This window comes from Apodemus sylvaticus, chromosome 9, assembly GCF_947179515.1.
Source record: "Apodemus sylvaticus chromosome 9, mApoSyl1.1, whole genome shotgun sequence".
NCBI classification, from domain to species: Eukaryota; Metazoa; Chordata; class Mammalia; order Rodentia; family Muridae; genus Apodemus; species Apodemus sylvaticus.
The window spans coordinates 98,268,452-98,293,450 of NC_067480.1; the positions used below are offsets into that span (position 1 = coordinate 98,268,452).

The following is a 24,999-nucleotide window of genomic DNA, read 5'->3' on the forward strand; positions in this document are numbered from 1 at the left end:
TTTTAATCTCCATAACTTTTCTTTAGAATAAAAATTACAAGTCAATTTGTTACTCTAAGATTAATGTAATCAACTGTAAACATCAAATGGAACTTGAGTATATCCCATAGTTTGGACTTTTTGGATTTTTTTCCAGTTTGTATTTGTTTTAAACATATCCTTATTTACAAACTACTCCCAGTTGCTCCAAATTAGAACCACCACACAAACATCAATAAATGCTTTAACAGAATCTACCCCCAAAATGTCCCAATCTGCATAGAATGCTACCTAAATACTTTTTAAAATCACAGATTTGAGGAGGAGAGATTATATTGCTCCTCCTCCTTAAAATAGTTCTTTAATTTAATCTCTTTTATAAAATTGTAATGCAAATATATCTTTATTATTAAAACTTGTTAGGTTTGTTTACTTACTTGTTTTATTATTTTGTTTTTACCAGTGAGTCACTGCATGGGCTTGTCTGACTTTAAAATCATTTTCCTTCAACTTTAGCATCCCTTAAAGGCTGAGATCATACGCATCTACCACCATACCTGGATTCAGGTAATTTTTGAAGAAAAATGGTTTTTGTTTTTTCAATTTAAACTATTCATTTTTTGGTATGCTTTCTATTGGTAATCTCTGTTGTATAATCAGTAGTATAGAAGAAGTACAGTTACAAATAAAGTTAAGGTTCACCTTTAAAGATGGTTTCACTTATTTGGAACTACAGTTTAAATTCTGACCAGCAATTTGACCGTCTGTGAACTGAAAAAGCCATGGAACGCCAGAGTCAGATTACTGAGTTCCTCAGGACTAAAAAATAAGTGCTTAGGTGTTCCTAAGATTGATATTGTACTCTAAGTGGGATTAAGTACAGATGTCCATTTTATGTTCTTAAATATCTATAATCTCAGGAGAATAAGCAGAAAATGTTCTGAAGAAAACCAAGTTTTGATAAAAATGATTTATAGAGAAAGAAAAATACTATTCTCCTTGGAAAAAAATAGAGATTTCAAAATAAATGTAAAAAAACAAAACAACAACAACAACAACAAAAAAAAACCCAAAGCGAAATGACAAAATGCTTAAAAAGTATCAATACAGTTGAGATAAAATTGAAATCTCACAAACCAACTGGGTGACAACAATGAGAGTATTTTCATAAAGACGGTTGTGCCTTTTAAAACCCTCCAACATAAGAACAAAATTTAGTGGAGTCTGCAAAACTGGAAGAAAAAGTTACTAAAAATACTCATTGTTTTACTTGGTGGTCTTGTGGCAAAGAATGTTACAGTAAAATAAAACAGTGGAGAAGGCATGTCTGCAAATCACCGAATATAAGCAGTGAGTGAGGTTTGTGATGAATTCTGTGTTGTTAATCTGTAACCATTTTGAGGCATTGTGCTCCACCTAGGAGCTTTTAAATTAACATGTTTCCGGTTAAAGGTAACGTTAACAATTTCCTTCATGTGTATGTGATGATGGGATTTAGGTAGAGCACAGTATTAAAAAGAGAATGAGAGAGGTGGAAATAGCGGAACAGCTAGACCAAGATTGCACCTATAATATATGACAGTGGGTTGCTGTTATTACCATAATCTACTATCCTACTGAGCAATGATGTTTCTAGATGTGTCTGTTTATTTCTATGAGAGTTTCATACAGGCAACCAGACACATGTAATATAACTCTCTCAGGGAAAATCAACTTTCTACTACCTTTTATGGAAACATTTCTACTGCGCATAACTCTAGGAGGAACAGCAGGCCTAAATGACAAGGCTGTGGCTGCTTCCACAGGAGGAGTAGGTAAAGGATGTTCCCTTAGTATTGATGTAGGAGTTTGCTGCCACATTCTCACCTTCTCCCATAGTCTGAGCCTTTGATTCTGTGCCTTCTTACCCACTGCCCACAAGAGGGATTCCAGGCACGATAAAAGATGTAGGCTATACACAATTCAGTCTGAATCTATATAAACCGAATTGTATGCTATGATTTTTCTCGCCTATCTCCTATATGTATTCACTATCTTCGTGTTTATGTTGTTAAGCATTATATGTTTGCTGCACTATATTTTCTCACACTATGAAAATCAAGACTATATTATGTATTGAAAACCTGTTTCTAGTGGTGGTGTGGCTCAGCCCTATTGCACACCTTTGATCCATCTGGTTGGACTACAGACATTCCCATTAGTACACACCTTCAATTCCAAACAAGGAGGTTCAAGTTAGTTTGCAGAAGGACCCTTGTTTGAAACTGATTTGTAGCAGACAACGGGTGGAATCAGAGAAAGGTTTGTCGGAATAGGATATGCTCAACTGTTGCATGTAATTTTATAAACATGCTTCCTCTCTCTGGAGAACCATGTCCAAACTCCTGCTAGGCTCTAAAATCAGCCTCTGCCAGTCACACTCAATTCTGCCTATTGCCAGCTAGCACCTTTCCTAAGAATGCTGGGAGCTGTGATCGCTCCCCCATGCCCTCATAGCTGGCTTTGCCAAGCCTGTAACAGCTGCCCTGGTTTCACTTTTTCTCTGCCTACCTTTGTTCCGCGGATTGAAAACACTAGAAAGTTTTATTTTAAAACTATTCAGATAACTCAATGGTTGAGTGAAGAATTTCCTGTCCTAATCTTATCAGCTAGACTATTCTAGCTATTTGCAGGTGGCAGAGGCCGCAGTGTTTAGTCCCCCAAGATATTACGTGGTGGTTGCATCCTGTGGTTCAAAGCCTGCTAATGCCCTTTCTTTCAACTCCTTCTATTCCTCCTGTAACCCGGAAGTCCCGGCTTTTTCCATTTGCCCAGCAATTGCCTTCTGCCTCCTTTGTTGACACAATCAAGAGTCAAATAGTGAATCAATACCTCGCCCTACACCCAACTTTCATGAGAAGGGAGGAAAGTGAAGCTACTAGAACAGCAGTGCAGAGAGGACCGACGCAGTTTGACTGGGTTCGTGGTACACAAACAAGATGCCAAGGGAACCAGATAGACCCAGGTGAACATAGAATGAGCCAGAGAATGAGAAGGAGCCAGAAGATTAGAACAGGTTGCCAGCGTGAGTATGAGGCCAGGCAGAGCAATTCGGGAGAAATCAAGAGACGCCAGATGGTATCAGTTAGCATGGAGAAGAGTTTTGAGCCAGAACAGTTGAGTTGACCAGCCAGATAGAGTTCAGAAAGAACTAGGATGGATGAGCTTATTCTGCAGTAAGTTTAAGAGGCTGAACACATTCTGGAATAAGATCTAGATAAAATCGTACTAAATATGATTCCAAGACTATGCATAAATTAGCAGACAAAGGCAAAAACCTGTAGGTGATAATTACCACTGGCAAATAAGTTACTGTAATTGTACCATACAGTTATATTTAACTGTAATTTTAATACCATATTTTAAATTTATTCTAAAATATTCTGAACTTTCCGAAGATTTTGAATTTCAGCTGGTAAAAAAAAACACTGAGAGTGTAATGCATACTGATTACTCTGAAAGGCAATGGCTGATCCTGTTTGGGCAGAAGAATGCATAAAAGATGACCTAGTAGGTCTCCTTCCAGCTCAGCAATCCTGTAAAACAAAAGCTTCTTCGCCCTGCACTAGTGAATATTGAAAGTTAAAGATCCTACTGTATTATTCAAAACTTCTTGACCTTGGTTTCTGGACCAATATTCTAGCTCTCATTAAAAAACTTTCAGGCAATATCTTAGAGATCTTTTAAAATAAGTTGTGCTACTGGTACAATAAAAATATAATATTAATATTTATCTGAATACTTTTCATTGTTGTTGCTATATTTGTCTCAGAATATAAGAATCCTGAAGCCTAGTTTATCACAAACAATATATTCACTCTCTATAAACAGAATGGGAATTATTAGTTATTTGATCATTATTTGATCATAAGGTTGATACTTGTTTCTATGTATTTGCATGTGGGATAATTGCATGTGTTCATATGTAATCATGGTTTTTTTTTGGAATCCAGAGGTTAATATAAGGTGTCTGTCACTATTGTTGGCCACCTTGTATGTGCTCTATATGTCCATGGTTATGTATATATGCTTGTGTGCACATAAAAATGTGTGTGTAGGTTGACATTGCTTGTCTTTTCGCTGGCTTTCTATTTTAAATTTTCAGATAGATTACTTCATTTTGACGACATTTACAAGCCCCTCTCAGGAGTCTGCTTGTTTCTACTATGCATAGACACCTAGCCTGCATGTTACAGGCTCATGTTGGAGTTACACATATGCCCTACATGTAACGTTTTATATGGACTTTGGAAATATGATTGCAGATGCTCATGCTTTCTTCATAGGCATCTTATTGTAAATAATAATAATTATAATATTATTTATAATTAATGCTGAATGTGTTGAATTGTTTGTTTTAATGGTGTTTAAATAATTGCCTAATTTCATTATGTTTTCATTATTATAATTTTTGCAATTTAAAATATGAAACACATAAAATTATGGAAAGAGTTAACTTCAAATTTTATTTCATTTAAAATTATTTACAAAGTATACCAAATTATAGTATAAGTTACCTCTCTCATTTATATAAATTGATATTTGAACTCTGATATCATAAAATATACATACATTGCTTCATTGCCAACTATTGATAAAAGAGTTTTTTATGTAGAATAGACTACCATTAAATTTGTGTTCTTCAAGCCTCAGCAATTAAAATGCTAGAATTGTTGGTATTTTTCACAACTCTGGGCTAAAAGCAATAAGCTTTCTCATTTATTTTAAAATGTTTTACATAATGAAGTAATAAAATTGAAAACTAGGATATTTGAAAGATACAATGGAGACTTCTTAAATGGTCAGAACATAGAATTCTATGTTTTTGTGTTCATTTTCTTTGAAAAGTATGAAAAGCAGTCTATACCTTTATTTTCAAATGACCTCTCCTTTCTTGGTGGCCTGCTCTTTTGTGAAGCGATAATGGGGTGGGGAGTGGAGCTTAGAGAAAGGGTGAGTGGGTAAGTGTATGGGAGGAATAGAGGGAAGGGAAACCTACCTGGGTATTGGGATGTATGATATAAGAGAAGAATTTATTTTTCTCTGTTCTTTTCGTTTTGTTTATTCTCTCATATATAGCAACTGAATCCTCAGTTTCCCCTAGTTCTACTATCTCCTTCCTCTTTCCCCCAGAGTCACAGTCCCCTTCCTTTTAGAAAACAGCATGGCCCCCAATGACTGCAACTTGCCTGGCACAAAAAGACCTAATAAGACTAGACATAAATCTTCACATCATTTATAAATGAGGCAACCCTGCAGGAGGAAAAGGGTAAAAGAGCAGGCACAATTCTCAGAGACACCCCTTCTCCCATTGTTAGGAGTCCCACAAAACCCTCAAGCTACACAATAACTGTATATGCACAGGATCTAGTGCAGATCCATGCATCTTCTGTCACAGTGAGACCCTTCAAACTCTGTTCTGTTTGATTTTGGGAGCCATTTTGTCCTAATATATGCAAATCCTCTGGCTCCTAAGATCCTTCCTCCCACTCTTCCTTAAGATTTACCTAATGTTTAGCTGTTAGTCTCTGTATCTATGCCCACTGTCTACTAGAGCAAGCCTCTCTGATTACAACTGAACTAGACACCAATCTATAGATCATCAGGTAGAGCATAATATTGTCAGACATCATTTCATTTTTCTTTCAGTTGTGCTTGACTTAGTCCTATGTCTCAGGATCATCAAGATTCAGGTTCTTGGCTTTCCAGGCAGTTTCAAGCCTGACCTCCCTCTTATGGTGTGGACGTCAAAATAAAAAAGTTATTGGTTAGCCAGTTCTACAGTCTCTATAACATCATACCATCATTGCCCCAGAACAACTTCCAGAATGAACAGTTTGGGCATCAAGGTTGGTTTTGCAGTAAAAGTATCTATATTCAATAAAAATAAAAATAAAGTCTCTCTCTCTTCTCTCTTTCCTCTTTCAGACACACATATACAATCACACTCACACATACACTCACACACATATACATACACACACACACACTTATTAATATATACACTCATACACACACACACACAAGCAGAAACACACATAAATGAAGATAAACATTGAATTTTAAATTTGATAGACATGGCAGTCCATGTGATCATAATACATTTTGTAAAGGTCTGACAACTAAAAAGTGTAACAGCGAATTAAATGGTATCAACATGAATGAGAAGATGATGAAAGGTATTGAGGAGGAGAAAGTATTCAGAATACATCACATATGTGTGTGAAGTTGCTTAAGAATAAAATTAATCAATAATAGTGTATCTTAGCCTCTTTGCTCTAGAATTATAATGATGAACATTCCTTAATAATTAAAATGGTATATGTACAAATCCATTGTTCTGAGTATATTATTTCATTACTAATAACTGCTTCATGATTCATCAACATTTTTAAAACTCTCTTTCGTAGCCTAATGTGTCTTCCACCAAGGTGACCTTTACAGTAAGCTTGTGCAGTAGAATCCTTTGCAATGTACATATAATCATTGGGGTTTGGGTGACGCACAGGGGTAAGATCTGATATTCCAATTACACAGGTAGTTTCTGAAAGACAGATCTGACATTAATGAACTGTCAATTTCACTTACTAATCTCATGTGAACCCACGGTAAACCAAATAACTAAATGTTTTCAAGTCCATGAAGGAAACACACAGTTCTGATTATTTTTTCCTGTTTGGCATAAGCTTCTTTTCAATCAAGTTTAAGAATAGATATAATAAACTCAACAATCATTTCCTCCTTTTGAATTTTCACCTGATGATTCTATTTTCGACCTTCAGAGTTTAAAAGCAACTAATAGAAATGAAGGGAGAGCTTGGGTTGTGAAGTAATGAAATTAAGGCCTGGATCTGACAGCAAGTGTGTATCAATGGAGACATGAAGCCTCCCTGTCATTTCATCTGTCATAGTCACAACCTGTCAGTGTGCTCAGTGCATAATAAATTGTACCCTAGATGAAGCTCATAAGGAAAGGAAACACATTTCAGAAACTGCTGATGGAGGAGTTATGTGGCATTTCACAGTGGCTACAGTAGCACTGTAGAGTTATAGCTACAAAAGTTAACTTTTATGACTTAAAGACCTACAATGAATTGTGTAAGGGATTACACTAATAATAATATGAGTTTCCTATAACAACTTGTGATGTATTGCTGCTGTGTATAACAAGGGAGAGACAGGGTATGGTGTCAGGGTATGGTGTCATTATGTGTCCAAATGGCCATAGTATTTTACCAATGTGCCTGATAATTTTCTATTATCTTTTACAAAGAGTGACATTTGTCTTCTGTAGAGAGGCAGGTGATTCATGTTCATATGTGTGAACTCTTCTGCTCCTTTAAATGGGAAAAAATAACTTCTGCATACTAACAATGAGCATGTAGATTAACAAGTGTATTTGTCACTGTTGAGTAAATGTCTATAACATTTATAAAGAAACGTGCTCGTAACCAACTGAAAATAACCTGTAGTCAAATGAAATTAACATATTTAAAAGATGAACAAAATGCAATACACATTTTATGCCAGGAGTATGTAAATTTTGCTCTCAATTATAAATCCATAAGGAGACAAAATTAATGATAAGGATTACCTTGATCTTTCACGAATCATTATATCTATTGGAACTAATAGTGATGACAGCACAAGATGCTGAAATAATCTTTCTTATTCCTTTTTACACATTTATCAGGTGAATGTACTATTTTGTGAGTTTTTTCGACCAACTGCATCCTCTTACCTAGTCCTCTAAAACATGAGCCATTCTGTAAGTGTGTCTGGAAGCTAACATTTAACTCTTTATATATATCACATTACAGGAGCGTTCTTTCACATTCCCAGAAGCCTGTTTTTCCTAATAAATTTTATGTTACCTGATTTATTAATATTCTTCAGACAAAGTATTAAAGATAGATTATTTCACAATAAATATATACAAGTCTTCTCTACAATATTATTCAGAATGCAGTTTCTTCTTAAAATTCCAAATCCCCAGGTTCTGAATCTATATATAGTATCTATCTCTATATAATGTATTTATCTATACCATTAAGTAAAGAAAAGAACATATCAGAATTTCCCTCCCCTCATGAATCATAACTTTAATATACTATCCATAGATTAAATTCACTTTCTAAATTAATATTTGCAATTCATTTTTCTTTTTTGCTTGTCAGCATGAATTATGGCACTTCATATGTAGTAGAAAACAATTATAATTTATTGTTTTTAGCTTGAATTCTTATTTACTTGATATTATGCCAAACTTTGTTATACTTGCTTCCTAGAATAGAATGATATAATAATTTAGATGCTTTTACTCACTTAATACAAGTGGACATTTTATACAATTTTGCTCATTTCATAGTTTTTACCTTGTCCAAATTTCCCAAAATAGGCTTTTGATAATTTTACCTTTCATATTTTATTCTGGATATTTTTATTTTAGCTAAATGTAATTTATTTAATTAAATATGTAAATTTATATGTAGGTGAAGACACACACATGAATAAATATATGCACAAATAATCGTGTGTGTCCTCCATTTCTGAAAAATAATATTTAACAAATCAACTCATATTATCTACCATACTAAGTATGGAATATTTCAAAGAACAAAATCTTTTGGTTGTCAGAGTAGTCTTTAAGAACTGAGCCTGAGAGACCCCGCAGCCATATTTGCTGCCTGCCAGGGCCAAAAAGCATCACTAGGTACTGTATTATCCTGAGCTTAGGATCTCTGGGGGTGCAAACCGCCAGGGATCTGCCTGCACCCAGGACCTGAGCACATAGGCGGTTTATCTGCCAGCCCGCCTGTCATGGGGCCTTTGTCCTGCCTGGATAGCAGCTGAGGGAGAGACTCCCTGCGGCCATATTTGCTGCCTGCCGGGGCAGAAAAGCATCACTAGGTACTGTATTATCCCAAACTAAGGATCTCTGGGGGTGAAAACTGCCAGGGATCTGCCTATACCCAGGACCTGAGCACATAGGTGGTTCATCTGCAAGCCAGTCGGGCATGGGGACTGTGTCCTGGACAGAGAGCAACAGAGGGAGCAACCGGAGGTCATCTTCTCTGCCTGCCAGGGAAGAAAAACATCACTAGCTACTGTGTTATCCTGAGCTTAAGATCTCTGGGGGTGCAAATGGCCAGGGGTCTGCCTGAATCCAGGACCTGAGCACATAGGCAGTTCATCTGCCAGTCCATCTGTTGTGGGGCCTGTGTCCTACGTGAGAATCAACAGAGGGAGTGACACCTCCCCCCCCCCCCACCATCTTCACTCCATGACAGAGCAGTCCGGAAAACCTGGTTCACCTTGACAAACAAGTATAACATTGCTTGAGGCAAGACTGAGCAGGTCTCCAAAGGCACAAAAGAGGAAGGCAATCTGTGCCAGAGGAAACACAGTCATCCAGTGTAGCAGAAATTGCCTTAAAGGTCCACAGTAGGTTGAAGCACCAGCCAGTGATAATAAGACTGTCTAACACCAGTGAGAACTAGATGGCTAAAGGCAAACGTATGAATGTTACTAACAGAAACCAAGGCATTATGGCAGCATCTGAACCCAACTCTCCAACAACAGCAAGTTCTGGATACCCCAACACACCAGAAAAAAAGAGCTGAATTTAAAATCACTGGTAAGGATGCTGTTAGAGGAACACATGAAGGACAAGAATAAATCTCTTAAAGAAATTCAGGAAAAAAACCATCAAAAGCTAGAAGCCCTTACAAGGGAAACAGAAAAATCACTTAAAGAAATTCAGGAGAATATGGGTCAGAAGTTAGTAGCCAATAAGGAGGAAATGCAAAAATCACTTAAAGAAATACAGGAGAACTTTGATCAACAGGCAGAAGTCATGAAAGAGAAAACACAAAAATCTCTCAAAGAATTACAGGAAAACACAAACAAGCAAGTGAAGGAACTGAGCAAAACCATCCAGGATCTAAAAACAGAAGTAGAAACAACTAAGAAAGCACAGAGGGAGACAACTTTGGAGATAGAAAACCTTGGGAAGAAATCAGGGGCAATAGATGCAAATATCAACAACAGAATACAAGAGATAGAAGAAAGAATCTCAGATGCCGAAGATACCATAGAAACCATGGACTCAACAGTTAAAGAAAATGCAAAATGCAAAAAGCTTGTAACCCAAAACATCCAGGAAATCCAGGACACAATGAGAAAGTCAAACCTAAGGATTATAGGCATTGATGAGAGTGAATATTTACAACTTAAAGGGCCAGCAAATATCTTCAACAAAATTATGGAAGAAAACTTCCCTAACCTAAAGAGAGAGCTGCCCATGAATATACAAGAAGCCTACAGAACTCCAAACAGACTGGACCAGAACAGTACTACCTCCCGTCACATAATAATCAAAACCCTAAATGTACTAAACAAAGAAAGAATAATTAGGGCAGTAAGAGGAAAAGGGCAAGTAACATAGAAAGGAAGACCAATCAGAATTGTACCAGACTTCTCACCAGAGACCACGAAAGCTAGAAGATCCTGGGCAGAGCTCATGCAGACTCTAAGAGAACACAAATGCCAGCCAAGACTACTATACCCAGCGAAACTCTCAAGCACTATAGATGGAGAAACCAAGATATTCCATGACAAAAACAAATTTACACAATATCTTTCCACAAATCCAGCCCTACAAAGGATAATAGGGAGAGAACAGCATTACAAAGAGGGAAACTGTACCATGGAAAAAGCAGGATATTAAACGTCTTTCATCAAACCCAAAAGAAGATAACATCACAAGTATAAAATTAACATCAAAAATGATAGGAAGCAATAACCACTACTCCTTAATATCTCTTAACATCAATGGACTCAATTCCCCAATAAAAAGACATAGACTAACAGACTGGTTACTTAAACAGGACCCTACATTTTGCTGCATACGGGAAACACACCTCAGTGTCAAAGACAAAAACTATCTTAGAGTAAAAGGCTGGAAGACAATTCTACAAGCAAATGGTCTCAGGAAACAAGCCGGAGTTGCCATTCTAATTTCAGATAAAATTGACTTTCAACCTAATGTCATCAAAAGAGACATGGAAGGACACTTCTTGCTGGTCAAAAGAAAAATCCAACAAGAAGAACTCTCAATCCTGAACATCTATGCTCCAAATACAAGGGCGCCTTCATTCATAAAAGAACTTTACTAAATCTCAAAGCACACATTGCACCTAACACAATAATTGTGGGTGACATCAACACTCCACTCTCATCAATTAGATCAGTAAAACAGAAACTAAACAGGGAGACAGTGAAACTAATCGAAGCTTTGAACCAATTGGATTTAACATATATATATATATATATATATATATATATATATATAAAACTTTTCATCACAAAGCAAAAGAATATACCTTTTTCTCAGCATCTCATGGTACCGTCTCCAAAATTGATCTGTCTGTCACAAGACAGACCTCAACAAATATAAGAAGATTGAAATAATCCCATGCCTCCTATCAGATCATTATGGAGTGAAAGTGGTCTTTAATAACAATAAAAACAACAGAAAGAACACATACACATGGAAACTGAGCAATACTCTACTCAATGATACCTTGGTTAAGGAAGAAATAAAGAAAGAAATCAAAGATTTTTTAGAATTTAATGAAAATGAAGGCACAAAATATCCAAATCTATGGGACACAATGAAAGCAGTGCTAAGAGGAAAACTCATAGCTTTGAGTGCCTCCAAAAAGAAATTGGAGAGAGCATACACTAGAAGATTAATGGAACAACTGAAAGCACTGGAACAAAAAGAAGCTAATTCACCCAGGAGGAGAAGAAGAAAGGAAATCATCAAACTCAGGGCTGAAATCAATCAAGTGAGGTACTGAGTCTCAAAAGATCAATCATGGTATGTACTGATAAGTGGATATTAGCCTAGCAACTTTGAATACCCTAGACATAATCCACATATTAAATGATGTCCTAGAAGAACGGAGGAGTGACCCCTGATTCTGGAAACACTCAGTGCAGCAGTATAGGGGAATACCAGAACAGGGAAGTGGGAAGGAGTAGATGGGGGAACAGGGGGAGGAAAGTGGGCTTATGGGACTTTTGGGGAGTGGGGAGCCAGAAAAGGGGAAATCATTTGTAATGTAAATAAACAATATAACAAATTAAAAAAAAGAAAAAAAAAGAGCTGAGACATGTCTGTGACTTGAGTACAAATTTGTATAACTCCCATAGAAACCTGGGAATTGATCTACCTAAAAACTCAGCTATACTACTCTTGGGTATATGCTCAAAGGACCCTCCATTCCTACAAGAAGGACACACAGGTATGTTCATAGAAGTTTTATTTATAATAGTAAGAAACTGAAAACAACCTAAATATCCCTCAACCAAAGACCTGATAAAGAAAATGTGGCCCAGGACACAGCTCGGCATGCCTCCCAAAAGATGTCCTCTAACTTGGGATACAGGCCCTCTTGAGAGGCCTGTTAGAACCCATGACAACCAAGACAACCAAGACTAGGGAAAGCCAGATGGAAATAGGCAAGTGAGAGAGCATAGTCAACAAATGTCAGCACAATATGACAATCTCTGAACCCAGCTCTACTTCTTCCACAGTACCTAGATATCCTGAAGAGCAAGGCTATGACTTTAAGTCCCATCTCATGGCAATGAGTGATCTTTAAAGAGGATATAAATAATTCCCTTAAATAAATATAAGAAAACATATTCAAAGAGCTGAAAAAATGAATAAAACATGGAAATAGAAGCTATAAAGAAAACACAAATGGAAGCAATACTTGAGATGGAAAACCCAGCAAAGAGAACAGGAAATACAGATGCAAGCATCACCAACAGAATACAGGAGATGGGAGTGAATCGTAGGTGTAGAACATAGCATAGAAGAAATTGATGTGACATTCAAAGAAAATGTCAAATGTAATAAGTTCCTAACTCAAGATATTCAAGAAATTTGGGATACTATGAAAAGACCAAACCTAAAATTAATCAGAGTAAAAGAGAGTGAAGATTTGGAATTCAAAGGGCCAGAAAACATCTCAACAAGTTCATAGAAGAAAACTTCTCCAACCTAAAGAAATAGATGCTTATAATCATACAAAGGCTTACAGAATATGTCATAGATTGGACTGCAAGAGAAAAATCCTCATGTCACATAATCAAAACACTAAATGTACAGAACAAAGAAAAATAATAACTTTAATGGAAAAGGGCCAAGGCACAAAAAATGGCCAACCAATCAGAATTATACCTAATTTCTCAACAGGGAATCTCAAAGCCAGAAGATACTGGACAGATATCATCTAGACCCTAAGAGACCAGTGATACCAATCCATAATACTATACCTAGCAAAAGTCTCAATTACCACAGAGGGAGAAACCAAAGAAAGAAATTAAAGACTTTTTAGAACATAATGAAAATGAAAACACAACATACCCAAATCTATAGGACACAATGAAAGCAGTGCTAAGAGGAAAACTCATAGCCCTGAGTGCCTCCAAAAAGAAAATGGAGAGAGCATACATTACCAGCTTAATGACACACCTGAAAGCCCTAGAACAAAAAGAAGCTATTTTGCCCAGGAGGAGTAGAAGGCAGGAAATCATCAAACTCAGGGCCGAAATCAATCAAGTAGAAACAAAGAGAACCATACAAAAAATCAACAAAACCAGGAGCTGGTTCTTTGAGAAAATCAACAAGATAGATAAACCCTTAGCCAGACTGACCAAAGGACACAGAGAAAGTATCCAAATTAACAAACTTAGAAATGAAAAGGGAGATATAACAACAGAAACTGAGGAAATCCAAAAAATCATCAGATCCTACTACAAGAGCCTGTACTCAACACAACTGGAGAATCTGGAGGAAATGGACAATTTCCTTGACAGATACCAAATACCAAAATTAAATCAGGACCAACTAGACCATCTAAGCAGTCCCATAATGCCTAAAGAAATAGAAGGAGTCATAGAAAGTCTTCCAACCAAAAAAAGCACAGGACCAGATGGCTTCAGTGCAGAATTCTACCAGACCTTCAAAGAAGAGTTAACACCAATACTCTTCAAACTATTCCACAAAATAGAAACAGAAGGAACACTACCCAATTCCTTCTACGAAGCCACAATTACGCTGATACCAAAGCCACACAAAGATCCAACAAAGAAAGAGAACTTCAGACCAATTTCCCTTATGAACATCGATGCAAAAATACTCAATAAAATTCTTGCCAACCGAATCCAAGAACACATCAAAACGATCATCCACCATGATCAAGTAGGCTTTATCCTGGGAATGCAGGGTTGGTTCAATATACGGAAATCCATCAATACAATCCACTACATAAACAAACTCAAAGAACAAAACCACATGGTCATTTCATTGGATGCTGAAAAAGCATTTGACAAAATTCAGCATCCCTTCATGCTTAAAGTCTTGGAGAGAACAGGAATTCAAGGCCCATACCTAAACATAGTAAAAGCAATATACAGCAAACCGGTAGCCAGCATCAAACTAAATGGAGAGAAACTTGAAGCAATCCCACTGAAATCAGGGACCAGACAAGGCTGACCCCTTTCTCCTTATCTTTTCAATATTGTACTTGAGGTACTAGCTCGGGCAATTTGACAACATAAGGAGGTCAAAGGGATACAAATTGGAAAGGAAGAAGTCAAACTATCATTATTTGCAGACGACATGATTGTCTACCTAAGTGACCCAAAGAACTCCACTAGAGAGCTCCTACAGCTGATAAACAACTTCAGCAAAGTGGCAGGTTATAAAATCAACTCCAGCAAATCAGTGGCCTTCCTATACTCAAAGGATAAGCAGGCTGAGAAAGAAATTAGGGAAATGACCCCCTTCACAATAGCCACAAACAGTATAAAGTATCTTGGGGTGACTCTTACCAAACATGTGAAAGATCTGTATGACAAGAACTTCAAGACTCTGAAGAAGGAAATGGAAGAAGACCTCAAAAAATGGGAAAAACTCCCATGCTCATGGATCGGTAGAATCAATATAGTTAAAATGGCCATTTTGCCTAAAGCACTATACAGATTCAATGCAATACCCATCAAAATCCCAACTCAATTCTTCACAGAGTTAGAAAGAGCAATTATCAAATTCATCTGGAACAACAAAAAACCCAGGATAGCTAAAATTATTCTCAACAAAAGAAAATCTGGGGGAATCGGTATCCCTGACCTCAAGCAATACTACAGAGCAATAGTGTTAAAAACTGCATGGTATTGGTACAGTGACAGGCAGGAGGATCAATGGAACAGGATTGAAGATCCAGAAATGAACCCACACACCTATGGCCACTTGATCCTCGACAAAGAGGCTGAAAACATCCAATGGAAAAAAGATAGCCTTTTCTACAAATGGTGCTGGTTCAACTGGAGGTCAGCATGCAGAAGAATGCGAATTGATCCATCCTTGTCTCCTTGTACTAAGATCAAATCCAAATGGATCAAGGACCTCCACATAAAGCCAGATACTCTGAAGCTAATAGAAAAGAAACTGGGGAAGACCCTTGAGGACATCGGTACAGGGAGAAAGTTTCTGAACAGAACACCAATAGGGTATGCTCTAAGAGCAAGAATTGACAAATGGGACCTCATAAGGTTACAGAGTTTCTGTAAGGCAAAGGACACCATCAAGAAGACAGATCGGCAACCAACAAATTGGGAAAAGATCTTCACCAATCCTACATCAGATAGAGGGCTAATATCCAATATATATAAAGAACTCAAGAAGTTAGACTCCAGAAAACCGAACAACCCTATTAAAAATGGGGTACAGAGTTAAACAAAGAATTCTCACCTGAAGAACTTCGGATGGCAGAGAAGCATCTTAAAAAATGCTCAACTTCATTAGTCATTAGGGAAATGCAAATCATAACAACCCTAAGATTTCATCTTACACCAGTCAGAATGGCTAAGATTAAAAATTCAGGAGACAGCAGGTGTTGGAGACGGTGTGGAGAAAGAGGAACACTCCTCCATTGCTGGTGGGGTTGCAAATTGGTACAACCACTCTGGAAATCAGTCTGGCGGTTCCTCCGAAAACTGGGCACCTCACTTCCAGAAGATCCTGCTATACCACTCCTGGGCATATATCCAGAGGATTCCCCACCATGTAATAAGGATACATGCTCTACTATGTTCATAGCAGCCCTATTTATAATTGCCAGATGCTGGAAAGAACCCAGGTATCCCTCAACAGGAGAGTGGATGCAAAAAATGTGGTATATCTACACAATGGAGTACTATTCAGCCATTAGAAACAATGAATTCATGAAATTCTTAGGCAAATGGATGGAGCTAGAGAACATCATACTAAGTGAGGTAACCCAGACTCAAAAGGTGAATCATGGTATGCACTCACTAATAAGTGGTTATTAACCTAGAAAACTGGAATACCCAAAACATAATCCACACATCAAATGAGATACAAGAAGAAAGGAGAAGTGGCCCCTGGTTCTGGAAAGACTCAGTGAAACAGTATTCGGCAAAACCAGAACAGGGAAGTGGGAAGGGGTGGGAGGGAGGACAGGGGAAGAGAAGGGGGCTTACGGGACTATCGGGGAGTGGGGGGGCTAGAAAAGGGGAAATCATTTGAAATGTAAATAAATTTTATCGAATAAAAAAAAAAGACAAAACCAAATCTAAACAGTATCTTTCTACTAATCCAACTGTACAGATGATACAAGAAGGAAAACACAAACATGAGGAAGGTGATTACACCCAAGAAAACACAAAAAATTAATCATCTCACAACAAAATCCAAAGAAGAGATTCACACACAGTACCACCTCCAAAATCAAAATACCAGAAACTATATATAATTAGTCATTAATATCTCTCATGTCAATGGACTCAATTCACAAATAAAAATACACGGTCTAACAGACTTGATAGGTAAACAGGATCCATCATTCTGCTGCACAAAAGAAACATACCTCCACAACAAATAAAGACACTACTTGGAGTAAAGGGCTAGAAGAAGTTTTTTAAGCAAATAGATTCAAGAACAAAACTGGAATAAACATTCTAATATCTAATGAAATTGTACCAAATGTTATCAATGAGATTGGGAAGGACAATTCATTTACACTAAAGGAAAAATACACCAAGATGACACCTCAATTCTGAGCATCTATGACCCAAAAGCAAGGGTGAACAAATTACTAAAAGAATCCTCAATTTATTCCACAAAATAGAAACAGAGGGAACACTACTGTCTTAGGGTTTCTATTCCTGCACAAACATCATTACCAAGAAGCAAGTTTGGGAGGAAAGGGTTTATTCAGATTACATTTCCACATTGCTGTTTATCAATAAAGGAAGTCAGGAACTCAAGCAGGCCAGGAAGTAGGAGCTGATTCAGAGGCCATGGAGGGATGTTTCTTACTGGCTTGTTTCCCCTGGCTTGCACAGCTTGCTTTCTTATAGAACCCAAGACTACCAGCCCATGGATGGTACCACCCACAATTGTCTCTCCCACTTCATCCCTAATTGAGAAAATGCCTTATAGCTGGATCTCATGGAGGCATTTCCTCACCTGAAGCTCCTTTCTCTGTGATAACTTCAGCCTGAGCTAAGTTGACACACAAAATCAGGCAGTACAACTACCTGATTAAGCTACAGTTACTCAATAACAAATTCATACAAAGACTCAACAAATAAAGAGCACTTCAGACCAATTTCACTTATGAATATCTATGCAAAAATATCAATAAAATTATCACAAACTGAATCCAAGAACACATCAAAAACATCATTCACCAGGTTCAAGCAGGCTTCATTCCAGGGATGCAAAGGTGGTTTAATATGTGAAAATCCATCAACTTAATCCACTACATAAACAAACTGAAAGAAAAAGAACACACACATAATCATCTCACTAGATGCTGAGAAATCCTGTGACAAATTCCAATACCCCCTTCATGCTAAAAGTCTTTGAGAGATCAGGGATTCAAGGCACATGCCTGAATAGAATAAAAGCAATATATAGCAAGCCAATAGACAGATTAAATGGAGAGAAACTTAAAGTAATCCCACTAAAATCAGGGACAAGACAAGGCTGCCTACTCTCCTTGTATCTATTCAATATAGTACTCAGATTTCCAGCTAGAGACAGGAGACTGAAGGAATACAAATTAGAAAGGAAGAAGTCAAAGTATCACTATTTGCAGATGATATGACTGTATACATAAATGACCCCCAAAATTCTATCAGAGAACTCCCTACACCTGATAAACAACTTCAGCATAATGGCTGGATAGAAAGGAAACTCAAATTAGTAGCCTTCCTCTACACAAAGAGAAAGAAATTAAGGAGACAACATCCTTTACAATAGCCACAAATAATATAAAATATCTTGGTATAACTCTAAGCAAGTAAAAGACATGGTTTCATTATGACAGTGTTTTATATACCTGTATATTATTCACGCTGTTCTTTCTGTTCCCTTTACTTTGCCCATTCAACTCTTGTTCCTCTACCTCCCCATTCTTCAGACCTCTTTCTGCCCTGTATAGTCTTTTTTCTGCTTTTCTGTACTGTATTATATGTATAATATATATTCTATTATCAAATATGTAGAAAATGTGAATTTGTCTTTCTCAGTCTGACTTATTTCTCTTAACATTATTATCCATATATGTCTGTGTGTGTGTGTGTGTGTGTGGTGTGTGTGTGTGTGTGTATGTACATACCACATTTTCTTTATCTCTTCCTCTGTGGATGCACATCTAGGATTATTTCTTATATTGGACATTATGAATAGAGCAGATATAAGCATGTGTGTGCTAGATTCTCTGGTGTTCTGACTTAGAATCCTTCAATTCTATACCCAGGAGTGACACATCTGGATTGCACAGCATTTCTGCATGTAGTTTTCTAAAACATCCTCATGTTGTTTTCCAAAAAGTGAATAAGCATTCCATTTTGTTTGCATTCTTTTCAGTGTTTATTGTAATTTTTCAGGGGAAAAAAAAACAACATTTATGACCAAGAAAGCCTAGGGGAAACAAGGGTAGGGCAAATGGGACATCTTTTGGAAGGCTTCCTGGTGTGCGAAGGAAAGGGGACCTGAAGTACGTGCTCTTTGACTACTGCTGGGTCTACCTCAGGTTAGAGGCTCCCTGGGCAGCAACACCTAACTGGTCCTGGCCTCCAGTTCCGGTTTCCTTGACTGGATGGTTCTCTTTGGGACTCATAGCTTGGCCCATTCCTTCTTTCGTATTTTGATGTGGGTCACAGGCTCTAGGGACAATGCCTGGCTGCTGCTTATTTTCAATTATTCCATATCTGACTAAAAAGTTGTAGCCCTCAGGGCATGTAAATCGACAGCTGTCCACTCCACTCTTCTTTTTATTTGCATCATAGGCTCTCTGGTGAGCAAGACGTGACTGCTGCTCGTCTCCAACAACTTTGGAACTGTGTGGATGGCAGTTCCTCTGGGGAGTGGGGTGGTGGTCAAAGCCTTTTCCTTTCTCACTGCGTGGATGTTGGTCACAGGTTCTCTGGGAAATTGCAGAGGACAGCACTGTTTCTCCTTCTCTGCATCTGAATGAACGGCGTTGCCCCTTGGGGCTTCTTTGTGGACAGGAGCCCATTCCACTCCTTGTACTTTGATCTGAGTCATAGGCTCTCTGGTCAGCAAGCTCTAACTGCTGTTTGTCTCCAGTTACCCTGTGCCAACAGGGATGGTTCTTCCCCTTGGGGTTGAGGAGGTTGTCATAGGTTATTCTTCTCTTCTGGCTATTCCGATGCTGTTCACCCGATCTCTGGTCATTAACACTGGGCTGTGGTTTGCCTCCGGTTTCTTTGTATCTGTGTGAACGGTTATGCATCTTGGGGCTTCTATGTGGAGAACCCTCCCTTCCACTCTTGGTCTTAATTTCAGCTGGGTCAGAGGCTCCATGGGGAGCAACATCTGACTGCTCCTGGCCTCCATTTCCCCTGTTCTTGACTGGATGGTACTCTTTGGGATTCATAAGGTGACCATGGCCCATTCCTTTCTTTGTATGTTGATGTGCATCAAAGGCTTTCTGGTCAACACGTGGCTTCTGTTTGTATCTAATTTTTGTGTATTTGATTGAATGGGTATGCTCCTTGATGCTTATCCGGTGAAAGCCTCTGACTCCAGTCTCCATTCCAATTAGATCTGGGTCACCTGCTTTCTGTTCAGCAAGACCTGACTTCTGCTCGTCTTCCACTCTCCTGTAACAACCTAGATGGTCATTGCCCGAGGGAATGGGGAGCTCTTCAAAGCCTAGTTCTTTCTTCATTTTATTCTGATCTTGGTCATAGGCTCTGTGGGTATCAACGCGTGGCTGCAGTTTGTCACCAGTTTCTCCGTATGTGCAAGGATGACTGTGCTCCTTAGAGCTGGCATGGCCACTGCTCATTCTTCTTGCTGGTCTGGTCTGGTCTGGGTCATGGAGGCCATCAGGAGAGTGAGAAGAGCCACCCAGCTGGAATGTCAATGGGTCTACTTTATAGTCTTGTAATTGGGTCACAGGATCTATGGTGAGTTTTGGTGGATCACCTACATTATTCGTCAGGTTCTGGACCAGAGCGTTCATTAGAGATTGCAGTTCAACTGCTGTGCTGTAGATGAGGTTCACTCTATCTACTACCTCCTGTGTCTGCTCAGTAACTGGTGGGGGCCTTTCTTCTTTCCAAGAATCCCTCTGCTCCTTGTAATCTGTGCTGAGGTTTTCATGATGTGCAGCATTTCTGGTGATGTTTGTCAAGGAGCTTTTAGAAAGAGCCTTTCTTTTCCCTGCTATATCAAGGGAGGACCGACTCTCAGTCTTGTCTGTATCCTTGAGCTGGGTGGAGCTCAGGATAGAAGACTTTACTCTTCCAAGACTTTGTCCCTGGTTTATGCCTCCAGATTTCAAAATACTAGGCCTTTCTTGATGTGAATGAAATACACTCTCACTCCTTGCTTCGATCTTATCCTTGTGGACTCTGAACTCCCGAGTGTTCATACTCATGAGGAGATCACCTAAACCTTTGAAAGTCTTGGGGTTTGGGGATCTATTCTGGAAGCTGGACAGTGAGCACTGTGAAGGCAAGCTGACATTGGCAGGGTGTACTATATTGGAGGCATCTGGATGATGGCTCACAGGCCAGGCCTGTGTCTGCTTTTTTGCTCTCAAGTCAATCTTATCATACTCTTTTGTTTTTAAATAGAAGTCCCCTGAGTTTTGTGGGGTACGTGTTTGGAGATTGCCTGGGCTTCTTCTGTCCTCTATAGACTCAAGGTCCTTGAGACTGAAATTGATAGCTTGCCCATAAGGATTCTCACCTGATCCCAGATTCACTCTGGATGCATGAGGTGGCTCTTCTTTTAACTTCAATGTGTTGATATCTTCAGCCACAGAAATTGGGACACTGTCTTTCAGGCCCACAGTTGTTGCACTCCAGCTGGGATGTCCTGAGACCACATCCTCAGACATCTTCCATGATGTATACTTGAACATTTCTGGGCTGTTATTTCGTTTCAGGATGCCCCTCCCAGTTCCTAGGATAGTCCTGCTCTGTTGAGTTTTTGCCTGCAAGCAGAAAGTATGGGGTTCAACACTCTTGTTTCTCAGCCATTGATCTGAGGGCCCATGGCTGGCAGAAGGTAGAGGGGCTCTTTGGGTCTCTTGAACCTCTGTAGATGAGTGTTCAAACAGAGGACTTCGAAGACTTGTTGATGATACAGTATCTACCCTTGTCCCCCCTGGATCTTGGTGATGCAATTTTTCTAGGATCATGGCAGCCTTGGAATAATATTCAGCCTTAGAAACACAGGGTAATATTTGGTGTTTCCCAGGAAGCTGCATGATGTTTGATTCCAGATTCATTTGTGTTTTTGCATCAAGGAATGAAAGGTCCTCAGTTGTGTTCATAGTGGACAGCTTGTCTGTCCTCAGTGGAGGCTTCCCAGGTTCCAGACCCTTCCCAGGGGTGCTGCTTGAAGAACAAGGCAGGTCTTTGACTCTAACACTTACTTCCTTCTTGATGGTGTTAGGTATGCCATACTTTGCTATGGCCTTCTTTAAGACCACCCCTGTAGGTACAGACCCCAACATCTGACTGCACTTGTAGCTTTCGGAGTTGAGGATGGAGGGCTGGGCAGGCTGGTTGAGTTTAGGCTGGTCCTTGTTTGGTTGGAAATCTCCCTGAAGCTGTAGCAGTTCCTTAGATGGGAGGAATCGGACATGGTTTACTTGTTCTTTTCCCTTGTTAATTGCCTTCTCTTCCTGGTGTGGCTCCTCATGATGGTGGGCCATTTGATAGTGCTCAGGGAGGATGGCAGCTGACCTGATAGTTTTAATGGGCAGGGTGCCCCTGGACAAGTCAGTGGCTTGGCCACTGGCTGGTTGACGTTTTTGGATATTACAGCCTGCAATGTCTTGCAAATTCAGGTCAGGTTGATGGGGCTCATTTTCAATTGAAAGGGATGCCTGTATGCCTATCTCAGTGGTGGAACATGTTCGTCTAAGGGCCCTACTCTGGAATGAAGGAGGTGGTTGATTTAGTATAGAGGTTGGGAGGTTTCCTTGTTTCTGAACCTCTGTCACATCTGCCATGCTTGGTCTCACATGTTGGTTGGGCAATGTCTGGTCCTGGCAAAGCTCTGGAGGCCCTGTAGCTGGAGGTGTAGCTTGGGCAGAGTCAAGTGTATCACTAAACCTCACAATTTTACGATCTCCTGAGGAGGATTTTCTGGAGACCCAGGCAGTAGCCACAACTGACTCAGAGAACACAGAGGATATACCCCATAAGAGTTGGTTAAATTTCTGGTGTATAAGTTCCTCTAAGACCTTGAGGTAAGAAAACAACTGAGGGAGAGAAAGATGATTCAGTTTCTCCTTAGAGTTCCAAGGGGAGTGGGGAGAGGAGTCCAGTAAAGGATGCTGAGAGGGGCTTTCCATAGACCGTGATGCATTCTGGGTATCCTGCGCATTCTTTTGGCTCTTTCTGCAAGCTTTCACAGTAGCAGTTTTCTTTCTGCCCTTGCTCTGCGCCCTCTTCACCACCTGCCAGTTAGAAACAATACAAATGAGCTGGGGTTCCTTCTTCTCTCTGGTAGAGAAAGCTGCCTGCTTTGTGTGCTCATGGATAACATGAAATCCACATTTCTCAGAGAGCTCTCTCTCATCCATCCTTGACTCATTCATATTGTGCATAAGCACATTCCTTTTGGCCTTGTTGGGAAAACAGCAGAAAAAGACTGTCTATGTCATACTTACCATGGATGTCCTTGGTCAGCGTTCCTCAGACAGGATCCCTCAGACAGGATCCTGCCCAAGGCTGAGATCTGTAGCTGCCTGGAGACTGTCAGGTGATGTCTGCTGCCTGAGGCCAGAGCAGACCCAAGCCCTGAATGAGGGCCTTGGTCTGTCACCTGCTTCACATCAGCTCAACACAAACAAAAGCAAGTGCCTGAGTAGAGGGCAGATGACCGTTCTCAGAGCTTGTCCTATGTCCCCAAAATCTCAGAAATGTAGTCTGTCCATGGAACTACAGTCATTCTTAGTGGCCTCTCTGCCGCCCTGTACATATGGTCTGAGAGCTTCAGGTACACAACTCAGGTCTCTCACACCTCTGCCCTGCCTGCAGACTGATGTGCTGCTACTCCTGGAGATTTCTACTCACCTGTCTGAAGCTAGACTTTAGGATTTTCTTTATTTCACCCTTTCCCACCCCTTTTCTTCCACACTTTCAGTCAGTTAACACTAGATAGGAGGGAAAAAAAGGATAGAGAGGAAAGGAGGAGATGTTATTGTTAGACATTTCCTGTTGATTAGTTAGGCTCAGTTCCTTTGGGGCACGTTGATCTTTACCATCAGGATATCTAATTTCTTATTTCTTTTCTCTTCTTTACACTTGTCTACTTAACAAACCACAAACACCAGCAACAGAGCAAAGAGTCAACAACCCACTGTGACTCTCAAGACTAGCATTTATATATCATATGAAAAGTCCCCAGAATTCCAATCATCACACAAATGCAGAAATTATTGACTGCTTGTAGAAATGTGTCCCTGATAGAGCATGAGGCAAATCAATGTCAACTACTCTGAAAAATCTGAAACAACTCCATATCCCACACTTGAGATTAAAATTCTTATATTTCTGTGTTTAAAAAAATGCCAAAAATTTTCACTAAACCTGTGTTTCTATGGAATGTTAAAGTAACAATTATAAACAAAAGTCTGCCTCTCCACTGTGTGTGAACCAAGGCTTTCCTCACCTTTTGGATGTTCTTTTTGCTCCCAGGTGGTGGTGAGTCTGGATACTCATTCAGGAATGGGATTAGTAGATAAAAGAGTCCCACTCCGCACATAACGGCAAAGCTCATGTCCAATAGTGTGGACATGGAGCTGGGGATCTTCCACAAGTCAATAAAGCTATTCATCAGTAGGAGAAAATTCTCCATCTTCTGAATAGCAGTGCAGGTCTCAGGCCACTGAGTCCTGGAGTACAGCATCTGACTTGTCAAGGAGGGCTCAGGCCACATCACACAGCTGAGGCCTCTGAATCACAAAGGGCTACTGGCAGGAGGGAGGGTGCCACAGCCCCTCCCCAGCCTCCACCCCAGGAGCCCCACCCAACTCCTGGCTTTCCTCACTTCCTCCATCCTTTCAAATCCTGCTGATCTAGCTGTCAAAACTACAACTCTGTCTATGTTTTATGTCTACTCCCTGAGCCCCAGAATTCTTCTGCATCCTGGAAGATGTCTGAATCCATCAGGTTCTTAGTTTTTGTCAAAGTAGACTTCTCTGTGGAACTTGAGCTGTTTCTTAGGGACTGTTGAGCTCAGGATGACTTCTGACTACACATTAACATCTCTTCATCCTGAGATCATAGCTTATCTTTGTTCCCAGTAAATTATTATTCTTTTATAGTTAAAAAACTTTATTAGCATAGCCAAGCAGTGATTAACATTCACATCTGTTATGT

The 24,999-nt window shown here is 39.3% G+C and overlaps 1 protein-coding gene across 1 annotated transcript; it reads right to left on the reverse strand.

Annotated features, from left to right (window-relative positions):
• Window positions 1-19,151: 19,151 nt before the first annotated feature.
• Window positions 19,152-24,475, reverse strand: LOC127691875 (uncharacterized). Its single transcript, XM_052191805.1, has 2 exons — window positions 24,290-24,475; window positions 19,152-23,072 (listed from the first exon to the last, which is right to left on the reverse strand). The coding sequence occupies exons 1-2, from the start codon at window positions 24,473-24,475 to the stop codon at window positions 19,152-19,154; spliced, it is 4,107 nt and encodes a 1,368-aa protein (XP_052047765.1).
• Window positions 24,476-24,999: the final 524 nt, after the last annotated feature.